The sequence below is a fragment of the Leiobunum rupestre genome, chromosome 11, assembly GCF_980474605.1.
Source record: "Leiobunum rupestre chromosome 11, qqLeiRupe1.1.hap1, whole genome shotgun sequence".
Taxonomy (NCBI): Eukaryota; Metazoa; Arthropoda; class Arachnida; order Opiliones; family Sclerosomatidae; genus Leiobunum; species Leiobunum rupestre.
Genome location: NC_143394.1, coordinates 17,568,604 through 17,582,957, shown reverse-complemented (window position 1 = coordinate 17,582,957; position 14,354 = coordinate 17,568,604). Strand labels below are relative to the sequence as shown.

General features: G+C 35.0%; 1 protein-coding gene across 1 annotated transcript in view; it reads right to left on the bottom strand.

The window, feature by feature from the left end:
• Positions 1-3,460: 3,460 nt before the first annotated feature.
• The window catches only part of LOC149921865 (uncharacterized), an 87,558-nt gene continuing 76,664 nt past the window's right edge, over positions 3,461-14,354 (bottom strand). The window contains exons 7-8 of the mRNA XM_090163624.1: positions 6,461-7,299; positions 3,461-4,550 (exon numbers count right to left, since the gene is read on the bottom strand). Of these exons, the coding sequence (XP_090019750.1) occupies positions 7,157-7,299 (143 nt within the window). The 3' untranslated portion in view covers positions 3,461-4,550; positions 6,461-7,156. The remainder of the gene's footprint in view (positions 4,551-6,460; positions 7,300-14,354) is intronic.

The window sequence follows — 14,354 nt, the reverse complement described above, 5'->3', positions numbered from 1 at the left end:
TTTCATTGATTCAATCGCGATTTAATTGATTCAATCGCGATTTAATTGATTCAATCGCGATTTAATTGATTCAATCACGATTTAATTGATTCAATCACGATTTAATTGATTCAATCACGATTTAATTATCTCAATCATGCTTTATTTAATCTAAATTTACGAATTCATCATTTTCAAATTGTGATTTCACATGAACTTAAAGTTCTTCTCATATCTTTTGGTTGAAACAAAAAATTGTAAAGGTGAAACATTGACTTTCAAATGCCTCAAATATAAACAAGTAAATCTTGCTGAATTTCGTATACGTATTGTTCGATACTGTCTGTTTAACAAAAAGGTTTCTTTTGAATCGTATCAATGCAATTACAGTCTCTTTTAGGAATGCCTATATCTAATCGCTATTTTAGGCTGCGCAATTTGAAGAAAAATCAATTTTGAGAAAGGGCACGTTGCACGTAAATGCTTTTCGTATCTCTATCGGGAGCTTTTGCTAACAAGCTTATTATATTAGGTAATTTCCCAAATATAAATAATTCATGAACTGTTCTTGTTAGACTTTGATCAATTTGGTTTTTTTTTAAAGATCAAATCATTCGATATTCGATATTGCCTTCAATCCTCGTCAATAAGTTTCAAAGTAGAAGTGGTGTATGAAATAAAACCAAACTTACCGATATTTGGGGATAATACCGCGATTATTTTGTATCGCGTATTTATTTTTTATGGGTTAATAATATTCAAACTACGAAAATCATAAAATATAATTGCAGGCCCTTTATTTAGGTTTATAATATTAATATAATTGTAAATATTTTACTCGGTGGTAACCTATTTTCATTCATTGTGTCACAAAAGTCAGCGGTGTTTTTTTTGGTACACAAATGGGAGACTTAAATGAAACTCATCTAGTTTTAAATAAAAACAATACAGTGCTATGATTCAAAATCTATTTTCCTCAAATTTCAAATTTTGACGTCACATAGACATGGTCATTGGCTAAAAAGAAAATCTTGTTTGTTTCTCTAAACTAATCAGTACTAATCCCAAATATTATTTTCTATTTAAATTTTGACGTCTCAAAGCTTGGACAGGGGTCATTTGATTAATATATTTTATGACATAGAACTCTGTCTTCAAAGGCAAATTATATTGTGACCCGTTGAATACAATTCGGTTTCAATTTGAAAAGCGTTCCCGTCTAGATTTTCAGTTCAATTTCCATTGATTTGACAACTCCGAACATATTTACAAATCGTTGGGTAATTTAGTGTGTAAAAGCTTTTTAAAAGTTGAAATGATTAAGAAACCTGAACTCGTTTGGTGTCCTTCTTCCCGGCTGCTGCCAACGCTGCGTCGTCGCAAATAATATCCATTAGGCCTTGGCTATTCTACTTTACAATTAACAAAAATCAATTGATTTATCTGAGTTAGTCAAATGACTAGTCGAAGCCTAAAGAATAAATAATGTAAATAAAGGTTTTATCTAAAATGTTTGAAACCATATTTACAATTAAGGTAACAAAAAGTGAACTGACGATTGGTATTAATTTAAGTTTAATTGGTATCTAAGATATCAAATGAAGTCTCTTTTGGCCATTTGATTAATACCGTATTAAAATTTGTAATTAAAATCTCGAAGTGTTCTGTGCGAAATTTTTTCAGAAATTTCCATTAATAATTAGCTATGTTAATACTCATGGCACTACAATTCACTCACCACAGCGATGGCCTCAGGCAAATGGGATAATTGAACGACAGATACCGCTCAGTAGCCACGCTCAAAAGAAACCTTCACCATCTGACATATACCAAAACTAATATGATACAACTAGTAGGCCTAGCCAAAATCTCCCACAAAGACCACGAATCCAACCAATTCCAGGAGAAAATTCAGGAGCTGGAAGCCATCAAAGAAACAGTACACCTGAAATACAACAAAACACTAACAGAAGAATTAAGTTACGTCTCAATATTAAGCCACCAGTTGGTTTTATGAAATATTAAATTGCACTAATTGGTCCCCATTTCACGATTTATTCTAATTTTCCTTTTTACCTCTTGCAAAGGGAGGATTGTAATGGTCTATCTGTTTATTTATATATATTTGTATACCACAAAATTAAAATATTTAAAAAGCACTCGTTATATTTAAGATTTGAAAGATGGCAGTCAATTATAAATTTCGTTCAACAAAACTAATAAATCGAGTATTTCATTTTAACGAAAGAGAATAAACCACCTTTGACCCAAGTCATATAGGGGCTTTAAATGCCATTAATTTAGGTGTCCGGGTTACAAGGGTGGTGGCAAGCCCTTCATGCCACCTAGGAGCAACAAACACAAGGAGAACGCAGCTAGCCTTTAAACACGCTAACGCAGTGTTGTGTACAAATTTCATTCGACGAGCCTTTACGCTGAAAGCTTTACTGAAAGGCGGAAGTTAAATTCCGAATTTTCCCCTTCCGACGGCAGCAGGCGCTAAAGCGTCTAACCAATGAAAAATGTACGCAAGAAAATGCACGACTTTTGACGGGTTGCGTTCTCCTTGTGTAGGGTGCTGTATTTGTTGCTCCTAGGTGCCAACAGCTCCCTACACTCACTATTACCATTTACCTCTACAAACTCGAGGGAAAACTCATTTTACCAGTGGGGAGATTACTTGCAAATTCAAAGCAGATGGTGCCCTGGTTCTCTTACTGCGAGGCGAAAGTTGCAACAACTCCAATTAGAACCACGACTGAAAACAAAACGATCATGGTGATAAAAACTCAATGACCTTAAATAACACAAGTCAAGGTTATCCGAAATAGTGTGTCTTCCCTAAGAAATGTGAATATCATTCAGCCAAGTAGTTTTCGAAAATTCCTAATATATTTTTAATTTAATTTACTGAATTTTAAAGTGCTATACTATATAATTTTCATCTACGAATAGAAACCATTAAAACTTTAAACTAAATTTACTTAAACCATAATGCTTTAAAACTTGTATTAATAATTATAAGGTAACTATCGCCTTAACCAATATATAAATATGCCTAAATCTTACATTAGGTCAAGAATGAATGTAATTCTGCTGTCGAGAGAATTACTACGTTGAGACATCGGGTCTAATTTTCCCCCGCGTGTGCCGGAAGACGTCAGTTTAAGGGAACCAATTAGATACCGGGCTGATTTGATTGCGTTTAATGGGTGGAGCATACTAGCAGACTGTGACCTCGATTGGCCAAAAGCCTCTGATAATCGTCTCAAGATAATAATTTCCCTAAGTATAAATAAACATATTCTTAGTTAGGCATTTAAATAAATTTTACAAACACGTTTTTTTTTCTTAGCAAGTTTTTTATTTTTTTGTAACAATGAGCAAAAAATCCTTCAGTGGACCTGTATTTCTTTTACTCGTTTATATATTATATCTTTTTATTCATTTAATTCTTTTTTGAACGCAAATTTAAATTTATATATATATATTTTCTTTTTTTGGTCGTATTATTTTGACGTTATATATGATTTATAGACACCTTTGTTGAACTGTTTCGTAGTTTCATTTTTGGTTAAAATAGTTCTTCACATAGTTTAGTTTATTGTTTGTTTTTGGTTTCAATTCATATCTTTTCCACCTGAGGTTTTTAAAAAATCAGATATTGATCACGGCGCGATCAACCGACTCTAGATTAATAATGAACGATCATCAAAAAAATCTGTTCAAAGCGGAAACATTCTCGTATATAAACATCGGCAAAAATAGAAATATCAATTCAATTGAAAATTCCTTTCGAAGATCTCCTATTGAAAATTCCATATTATTTTTTTAACAATTCGTTCTTACATAACTGCATTGAAATTCATTACAACGTTAAATAAAAATAAAACAACTTTAATGGAAAAAAGTTAAATATTTGTAGTTTGTACTACGATAAAACATTTATAGAATTTTAGATACATTTCAGACAAGGAAACTTGGTTTATAATAGAATTTTTGATGCGCTAAGCTTTAAAAAAATAACTCAAGGTATAAATAATACTCATTTTTAGGTTATGGGACGCGCGTTTTCAAACTATATTAAAACTATAAAATTTAACTTTTTTTCGCAGTTAGATATAATTATTTTGTAAAAGATAACTTTTTACTAGTTTCGTAACAACGGAGGTATTTTATTTAAAACCATAAAAATTGTTCCTTTTTTTAGGTTAATAGTTCCAGTAAAATCCGCTTTGGTAATCGAGGCGCTGCGTAACTAACAGCCAAACATTAAAAAATAAATTCGACCTAGTTGCGAATAAAATTCATTTTTCTACATAACTTGGGAAAAAGGAAAACCAAATTTAAAATATCTTCTGTTTTTCATTTTGTGGTTTTGTAATCATTTTTTATCGTAAGTTCATTTCGTGAAGGATAATATAGTAGAAAAGTATTTGTTTTTTAGCCACACATTTTTCATCTCTTCGTTAGCTTTTAATTGTCATTGTAGAGTCTATATTTCGTTTTACATGTACAATAATATTTCTTCGTTCGCTTTTTCACCGTTAGATGTCTCTATATACAAAAATCTAAAAACAAATGGTGTACAAAGTCAAAAAAAATCATGCTTCAACCTAATTAATTTTTTATGATTAAACGAAGTGGGCTTATATTTAGCAATAAGTAATTACTCCAAATAAAGTCGATAAAGTAAAAAACTTTGGCAAAAAAAGGGGTCGTTCGTAAAGATATCGTGAAATTTAAGTGTCCTGTTTACAGAATTTGTTACGGCCAGAAGTGGATTATATATCTCTTTCAAAATAAGTATCCATCTATAAGCCCAAAAAGCGAAAAATTATCCTTCGTAGGTTCGACTAAAATACCCAAAACTATATATACCATGTGTTATCAAGAATATATGCATTTATACTTACAAGGAGAGTACCCGAGGTGTTTATTGCCGATTATAAGATATGAAATTTCCCAAAAGGACAAGTTGCACTACCCATTCGATTTGCCATGGCAACCGAAATTTTTTTTGACCACTTAAAACAAAAAATCTCCATTTCAAAAAAAGCTTGCAATTTTTTCGGTTTCACTAGGTACCTCCTACGATTTTTTTTTTAAATTTTAAAATCACGATTTGGGTAATTGGGAAGGTAAATTGGAACATTTTGGGGGTAAAATTGTAACACCTTTTGGGTAAAATATGGAGAAAAAAAACTTATTTTTGTTCAGTTGGAACCCGCGATAGTGCATGTTTCAATCGAGAATAAATTGATGGATACTTATCTGTACATTTAATATACTTCTGATTCTGCTAAATAGCTCACTGTACCAAATTTGAAGGAAGCCACTTTAATGACTACAATATTTTTTTCTGATTGATAAATTTATCATTCCCATCAAAACAACTTTGTTCCAATAACTATAAACAGAAATATATAATATTTATTTCAGAGCTAAGTTACGAAATAAATATGCAATTGGCTAGAAATATAGATGACTGTTTTAAGAAATATTATTGATAGCCAATATTTAGAGGGACTATCAGTAACAGCGAATTGACAATAATTTGGAAGAGCAGTGGAAGGAAATCTTGTTACATGACAAAGATTGAGTTGGCTCTCCTTATCATTACTCCAAAGTATCTCTTCCCAGAGAAATATTTACAAAGTCACTCAAGAGATATCAAGAACGTATTTAAGCTATTGAGAACGTCTGGTCCACCCGTCAAATTTAAATTAACACAGTAACGCCATATGCCGGGAAACGTTTTTCCAAACGCGACATTTGGTAGTCTAAATACAATTTACCTATTTATGATGAATTAAAAAATTTAATTGTTAAATTCAGCATTAAAGGGAATATAAACTTCTTTATGGAAGACCCCTAACAATTTGAGCAAGAATTAACTAACTAGCACCAGAAATATCTTGGGTCCAAACCCAATAACTGCGGTTCTATAACCATTAATACTAAACTAATAGTTCAATTTCAATTTTCCTTGGCCTTCTATGAACGTTGACAAAAAATAAAGAACACGTTACGACTGGCTACTAGATGGCGCTGTGCAATTGCGAAAACGTATCGTTTTCCTTAGTAGATCCTGCAAACGAGTGTAGAAGGCAAATTCGTAAGTTCTCAGTAGCCTAAATAGGTTCTGGCATAGTATATTTTTGTTCTGAAGTATTTTGCTTAGCTCACTTTTGTTACTAAAAATTTATTTCATAAAATATAGATTAAAATAAATTCGAGTGAACCCTTGGCTACGAATGAAGAGCGACGGGGGAATTACTTCGCGAACGACCCCTGATTATATTATAAAGCCATTTTGAAACAAAAGTTTAAAAAGTTCGTGCGAAGAATCTAAAAATGATCAGGACGAAAAGAAGATAAAAGCGGGACTTGAAAAAGATAAAACCAAATTATCTTTTCATTTAGGATAACGCAATTTATAAAACGAGCATTTTTAAGAGAAAGCCAAAAAGATACTTACAAGGCATTTTTATCTTCCAATTTCCGTCAATCCTCTCTCTCTACCATAAACTCTTCTTTCATTTTGGTGAAGCCGGACACACGACGATGTCCAAAAATGTCCGCTAGTCCTTCGAGGCCCCTCCCTCCCTTTTATTATATACACAGTCGCCAAATTGAACGGCCAAGTTATTTATTGTATTTTTTGTCGAGTTTTTTTTTCTGTTACTTTTTCTTAACTTTTTTTCAACACAATTTCGTGTATCTCCCACATTTCACCGTAGATGGCGCCTCTCGCGTTTTTGGTCATTTACTCCTCAATGTCCACGAGGAAGATTTTTTTATTTTGTTCTTTTTGCAGGTTGACCACTCTTTTTTTTTCCAAATTATTTTTTTTAACGTTTCGGTTCTGTAAATTGGATTTGGTCCTGGTAAGAACGTTTTTTAAACACGGTGTATAGTATAGTTTTATATGTATTTTTTATATTTTCCAACGTTGGTGTCGCCATCTACGCGGTATAAATGGAAAAATGTTAAAAGGTTTTTTTGTTTAACGGGGGTATATTTTTGCGCATGCGCGTGTCGTCAAAACGTTTATTGTATTTTATATTTTTCTCGATTTTTCTTATTTTTTACAGTTATTCAGGATAGTTGTTTTTCTTGGTTTTTTTTTAAGTTCTTCTTTTTACCGGAAGATGGAGCTGTCTGGCTTTCGACGTCAGGAAAACGATTGAACAGTCGCCGCTTTCCATAGCTGTATCAGAATGATTTGCGAGCACCATAAAAACGCCGTTGAGAAGGATTTCGTCTTGGCGGCCCCGGATGGGCTCACATCGTGTTGCATGGCTGCCGGTTTCTCCCCTTTTTAAAATGAAGCGAAAAGAGTTGGAAATAAGGGAAATAAACGACGGATCTTACACTTTGAAAAGTTGGAAAAAAATCATCATCACTAGACCTGCAGCTGGGTTGAAATATTTAGATGGGGTTTTTTTTGACCAATGTGGGACATTTTTAGGACCACAATAATAAAAAAAGAGTTTCTGCCTAGTTTAAATTTCGGTGACGCTAGCGACATACAGCGGCGATAAAACGCTACAAAAGGGCCAATTTTTCTTCCACTCGTTCTAGTCATTTTCATGGCCTTAATAAATGAACCACGCTAAAAAGCGAACGATTCCGAAAGTCAGTGGATGAAAAATTTCCTTCTCTCTATCTTGCCCCTTACGTCGTCTGTCCTTAAACAAGGGATAAAAGGGGAACAGACGACGGAACGGACGACAGTATGGCGTAGCGGAAGTGAGTCTTCACGAGACAGGGAGAACGATATTTTCACATACTTATTTTCGCCAACGAATAAAATTGGAGTGCAAAATGAAATTGACAATAGGCTTCTAGTTAGATTTTACTAACGTAGATGGCATTATCTGCGTGTACCATTATTATTACCTATGATTATCTTCGTATTTTTTGGTAGGTTAAATTTTGTCTTACTAAAGGTCGTTTGCTTTGGTAAATTGTACGTTTAGCGCTTTGATATACTTTTAGGCAGATTTTCGTCTGGATGTGGCTGACGGTTTTTTTTGACGTCACTATGTTAACTTATCAAACAAATACGTGAGAGGGGAGCGCGCGCAGAGGGGATTTTTTTCTCTCGTACGCGGGGCCAAGCCGTCAGAGTGATCTTACTATAAGCGATACGGCAGGATAAACATTCCAAGTAGAAGTATGGATTACTGCTTTTAGTCATTTACTTATGAACTCTCGAACTTTCGATTCGCAGTTTTCATAAATGGTAGCCCAATTTCGCGTAGGAATAAGGATACAGTACCACAAAGGAAATTATTAATTATCATAATAATTTCAAGAGGAATTAACCTATTCGACGCGTTTAAACGAACGGGGTTTAATTGAACGGTTAAGCTTGCTCTAGAAACCGAACAGTTCGTACTCTTTTTACAAAGTCCAGAAATGGAAAACCTCTGTTTCCAACATAGCTGCTTGGTTTCTCCACTTTAAATAATATCGAAAAAGGGTTGGAAATAAGAAAGATAAATGCGAAATCGCAAAAGGAAAGTTATTGTTACTGTCGCCGCTCGGAAATGGCGAAAAATGTCCCCCCGTTTCGAAATTTACAGCCAGGCGTAAAAATGACTCACCATCGCGATATTTTTTCATTCGTCCGTTTATTTGCATCTCTTTTCTCGCGTTCCCGACGGAACAAACTGAAAGATTCGGTATTTTCTGTTTTCGTCAGTCTCGCCGCACCGTTTTCCTACATTTTCCAGACTCATTTGCATTAGCCGCGACGCCGAGCGAAAATTAAATTACTTTCTCCTTCTTCCCGCCGAAATAAAAACGTCGAAGTGTATTGTCTTTTAATCCATATACTTTTTTAAATTTTAGGGATCTCGTGTTTTTAATTACTCAAAATCATCTCATTTGAATACTCAGTTTTTTTAATACTTTCCTTTACTTTACTTAATTATAATCGAATTTCAGCGTTATCTGCAACGAGTTATGTGTTCTTCTGATCCTGCCAAACATTTGAAGAATTCCATCCAGCAATCAATACGTTTCTCTTAGGCTTGCTGGTCACGCGATAGTTATAAATACAATGACTAACTTGTTACTTATTTCAGTCATCGTGTGTTCAAAACGAGATGAGAAGGTACTTGTTGTACCTGATCCTCGTTTGGGAAGCAACACGAAGAAGGATCGACGGTTCTATTTGTGAAGTAAATCAGAGTACACGAATACGAAAAAACAGTACGAAAGTAATTGGACGATACTACAGCTTTTATAGGGCTGCAGTACATACTTACAGATTCATTGTCGTGTATCTTGCTTTATTAAAAAATACAACCATTGATATTAACTGTTTTATAAGTCATTAGTGAACGGCTTTGCATTAACTAGCATTGAAAACCATTTCAATGTTAGTTAATACAGTGTAGTAGCCTCATAAAAGCTTATTATTATAATAAAGTAGAATACATGACAACAAAATGGTAAGCGTGGACTGTAGTGCAATGGTCTTTTTACCATCGTCCTATAATTTTGGCGTATTTCGTGTACTCTGGTTTATAGCAGAAATATTGGGAATATGCTTAAACGTCATATTTACACGCCGAACCCTCTTCGCGTTGTTTCACAAAAACAGCCAGCTTTCTACCGTTACACTGTGATTTAAAATGTGAAATAAATTCGACACTTCTACTAGTGTGGGCCAGCCAACTTCTTAGCAGGGTTATTCAACTTCCAAGAGGTCCGATAGTTTGCCAATAATAGATTCGCTCCGACGCTCGTCTTAAATAATTATAATTTTCTTTTGCCCACCGTGGGGGGAGGAAGGTATTTTCTTGTTAACAGCCCTCTATTGTAGATAAACACATCAGAAAAAATTGTGGAGTCGATTAATTATTAAAAAAAATTATTTATTTACTATACTAGAAATAATAGTGTTGTAAGTCGGAAAATTTTCTGATAAATGACCGAGGCCTTTTTTCCAGACAATTTTCCGTATTTTTCCGAATAAAAATAAAAAAGGTTTCATTCCATGAGTAGTCTAATATATTGTATGCAAATTTAAATAAAGCGGCATTTTCGCCTCATATTTTCGAATCTAATCTAAACCTCTAGACTAGTTTAAACTGATTAACAATGTAACACTATTAATGTTTTGTAGTATGTTTACTGATATTAGACAAATTATATCGATAAAAAGTTAAAAACCCTTAAAAAGTAATTTATGTTTCAATATTTTATTTTTCCGCGTTTTATTTTTCCGGAAAATTAACAACTCTAAGAAATAATACATATTTTCAGTAAATATTTATTTAACATTCTGGCTATCTTTACTTTGTAATTAACAAAGTTAAGAAAAACGTTATCTAGATAGCGCCATACGAAAGCCTCCGAAATGTAGCCTCCTAAAGTTGAATAACTCTGATCAGAGGCATCATTAACTACGGCTTTGGGAAAATTAAAACTCTTTTCGAAGTAGAAAATAAAGCTTTCTTCGACAAAATGTTAATGAATTTTTGAATAGGAATATTAAATTGACTTTGCAAAATCTGCGATTCCTTTTTGAAGGGAATTATTTTCGTATTTGAGCTGGAAATCGTCCATTAATTCGTATTAATTACCTTCAAGTTAACCTGGCAGTCGAAACCGTCACTACCGATTTTTCTATTTCCGTATTTCATTAAATTTTCCGGTTATTTCTGTCGCCCACAGTCCACTAGATAGCGTGCTGAGCTAACAAAAACAAGCATTAAACCCACGTTCACATGTTGTGCAATACACAAAGGATCCAGCGTCTAGTTCTGAGATATATAACATTTTCTTGCTATTTTGCGGTATACCTGGGTACATTAAGAAATGAAAAGTGATTGAACGATACTAAAACAGTGTATAAAGCTCACTGTATTGTTACTTTAACCTAGGAGCAACAAACACAGCACCCCACACAAGGAGAACGCAACCGGTGAAAAGTCGTGGATTTACTTGTGTACAATTTTTATTGGTTAGACGCTTTAGCGCCTGTTGCCGTCGGAAGGGGGAAATTCATAAATTGTCTTCCCCCGCCTGTAAAACGTTTAGCGTAAAGGCTCGTCCAATGAAATTTGTACACAACACTGCTTTAGCGTGTTTAAAGGCTAGCAGCGTCCTCTTTGTGTTTGTTGCTCCTAGCTTTAACTATGTATGGTTAACTTAACTATAGTATTTAATCTAGTAGTAAGAGACGATAATTAACAATGTTACTTGCTTTTATGATAGCCGCTTGGCAAGTGCGAGATCATCCTTTTTTAGTGTATACATAACCCGAGAAAACATATAAACAAGATGCTGGGAGAGTGGCGTCACCTAGTGACAACGACTTGTACTAACAATACACTCGTAGGACCGTGAATTCCGCTCTAGTTATTTAAAGCTCTTGTGAACTACTCTAACAAACTAGCATTGAAACAGTTTTTAATAGCTATTGGGCTTGGTAAAGAGCTGCGTTTAAAATAAGCAATTGAAAATAGTTTCAAAGCCAATTCGACTAGTATTCGTCCAAGGTTAGTAGAGGTATTCGTCAAGGTGACCTACTATAATATTTTGCTACAGTGGGGTACACGACCAAGCACGTATATAAGGGGGGGTAGGGGGTTTAACCCCCCCCCCCTTAGGACTTGATTCCTTTCTTACGAAAGGAGCGCAACATTAAATGTATTAAAAAACTTCGTTTGATACACGTGCGGAAATGTCATTGTCACTCGTCCCGAGTCTAGCCAGTACTTGAAATATGCGTTATTGCTAACGAAAAATTTCGCGCTCGATGCGCTCGCGATTTCATCTGGTTGTGTTATAACCCGCCCCCCCCCCCCCCTTAGACTTTCTATATCTACGTGCTTGTACACGACGATGATATTGTAAGCATGGACTGCGGTTCTATAAGCTAAGCCTTGTATTAGTTTCATCCAATCACATTTCTAACCCTGCAAAAATAGCGAGAAAATACTTCCATCGAAAGCACCTGCTAAACCTTTTTCAAGTTGTTTCCTAACCAGCACAGCCGAACCTGGTGTACAAGTATCTTCGCAACTCGTTTTGATCACATAATAGACGGGTTAAGCCTAAAACGCGTAGGGGGAACTTTTAGCATTGTAGACGTACCTTTGTGTGTACAGCCTGCACCTTCTACAAGTTCCCTCTACACGTTTTCTGGTGCTGACTTAGCCTCTCTAATGACTCAAACCGATAAATAACTAGTTTTGACAGTGGCTTGAGTAAATCTGATAAATCTGAGTGAAAGTCGAGTGACTTCCGTATCTCGTGATTGTAGATACGGCTAACCTTATATTGGAATTTTCAAGCCCAATTTTCGGAATCCCTGTGATACTAGTTAAATTTCAAACGCTGGTGTAAAATCCGTATTACAATGATCAAGTACTATAACTGGCAGACTTGTGCTAGAAAAAAGGCTATTCAGAATTCTTATTCACGACAGTTGTGTTGTGGACAATACTACTGCAGAAATATTCATAACCTGACCTAATCCGAAACTCCCTTACAATTTTAGTGTTCTAAACTAGTTTTTTTCCCGCGCTAGTATACCCTACAAACTCGCTTTGAAGAATCCATAAAAACCTGCCAAAAGGTTGAGTCTTTAAATATGTTTATCCTTTTTATTATAATTTTCATTATGCCCTTTTGAGAATATCGCGACTAACATAACACAAAAATCTATTAACGGAGAAGCGGCCAAAATCGTGGCACTTCATTGCAAACATTCCGTTTATTCCCTAGACCCACTTTTCATTTTTTCCGCTCCGTCGTTGTACCGCCGCGCCGGTATACCGTATATCCTCGATTCGGCGAAAACACGGAGAAAATTACTTCCACAGCTTTGATTTTAACGAGAGTATTCTCTCCTAGTAAAAACAATAATATAAAAAAGGGACCGAGGCTTATTCAAATTGAAGCGCTCATCGCGAATCGTGGAAAATGGCGCTATCTTTTCAACGCAGTACTTTTAATCTTTCAAACCCACATGGGGAAACCCGCGGGCTCGTAAACTAAAAATAAAGGTAGCCCCATTTTGGGTTTTCAGGCTCTCCCGTTTTAGCAATAATTATTCGCCCTCCCCCGTTCTTTCACTCCCCGAAAAATTTCCGATGAAGCTAAAAAGCGTAAAAAAATCCTGAAAGCTTATCCCGGTTCGTTTGAAGCGTTAGCGATTATGTAGGTAATGCTAAACCAACGACGGAGTATAAAAAGAATTTGGACGAAATTAAATATCGCCGGCTTTCAGCGAGAGAAAAGCGGCGGTACTTCTGGGGAAGCGTTTTTAATTTTTAAAAGACTTTGAGGGAAGTGGCTGCCAGAATTTCGCCAGAATGGAGGGAAAGCAGCCTCTTATAAAACCATAAATTTCCGCTCCATTCCGCCGCATCAAATGCTCTTTAACGCGCCACACGAGCCCAGTGTCACCAGACGGAAACTTTGTTTAAACAATGGACAGGCCGCCCGCCTGAAATCGCCTTTTACCTATTGTATTTCATGCAAATTTTAGTCGAGGAATGGCTTTTGTTCAACGGTCGTAGCGTGCTTTTGCGTAGTATAACAAAATGTTGGAATGGAACAGGCTGGCCGAGCAGATAATGCTATATCTCTGACATCGAAACCTCATCTATGTAACGTGGGACATAAGAAGTCGATTAAAATTTGCAGTTTATATAGAGCCACGTAGCGACGATAAGGTCACAAAATCCTAACTTTTCGTCTGCTAAGCTGAAGATATCCTATTATAAAACACTAAGCGTCTGCTTAGCGTATGAAAATCCTGGTACTAACTGAAAAGATTAATTTCAGTTCAGTTCAGTTCAGTTCAAATATTTAATTCCGTGAAGTTTAATTATTTATTATATTATAATATAATGAGTTTGATTGGTTATATTGAAACTCAATCAAGCAAAAAAAAAGAATTATATTATATTTTATCAACTACAGCTACGACATGCACCGATTTAGTATCTTCCCACTCAGCATCGTCGTAAGCGGAACCTAGCTAAAAATGTTATATACCATAGTTACGCAAATCAAGCTAGAATCCAGTATAAATTAAAGAGGGCGGTACAGTCTAAGCGCCTATCTCTTTTGGAAAAGGTCATTAAATGGCTGATAACCCAAACCAGGGGTGTAAGTAGAGAAAGTGGTGTTTCAGTGGTATCAAAAGCATATAATAATTGTGATAGCCTATACCATGGGTATTTCAGTCGTATACAAAATGTATTCGGAAGAGCCGAGACTATGTGTGCAGTTCTCTATTCGTCTCCTGATTTGTATATTGTAAGGATTACAACGGGTAGTTCACGGAAAAAGCACAAAAAGCAATTTTATACCAAAAATAATAGTTAAATACAACAGCT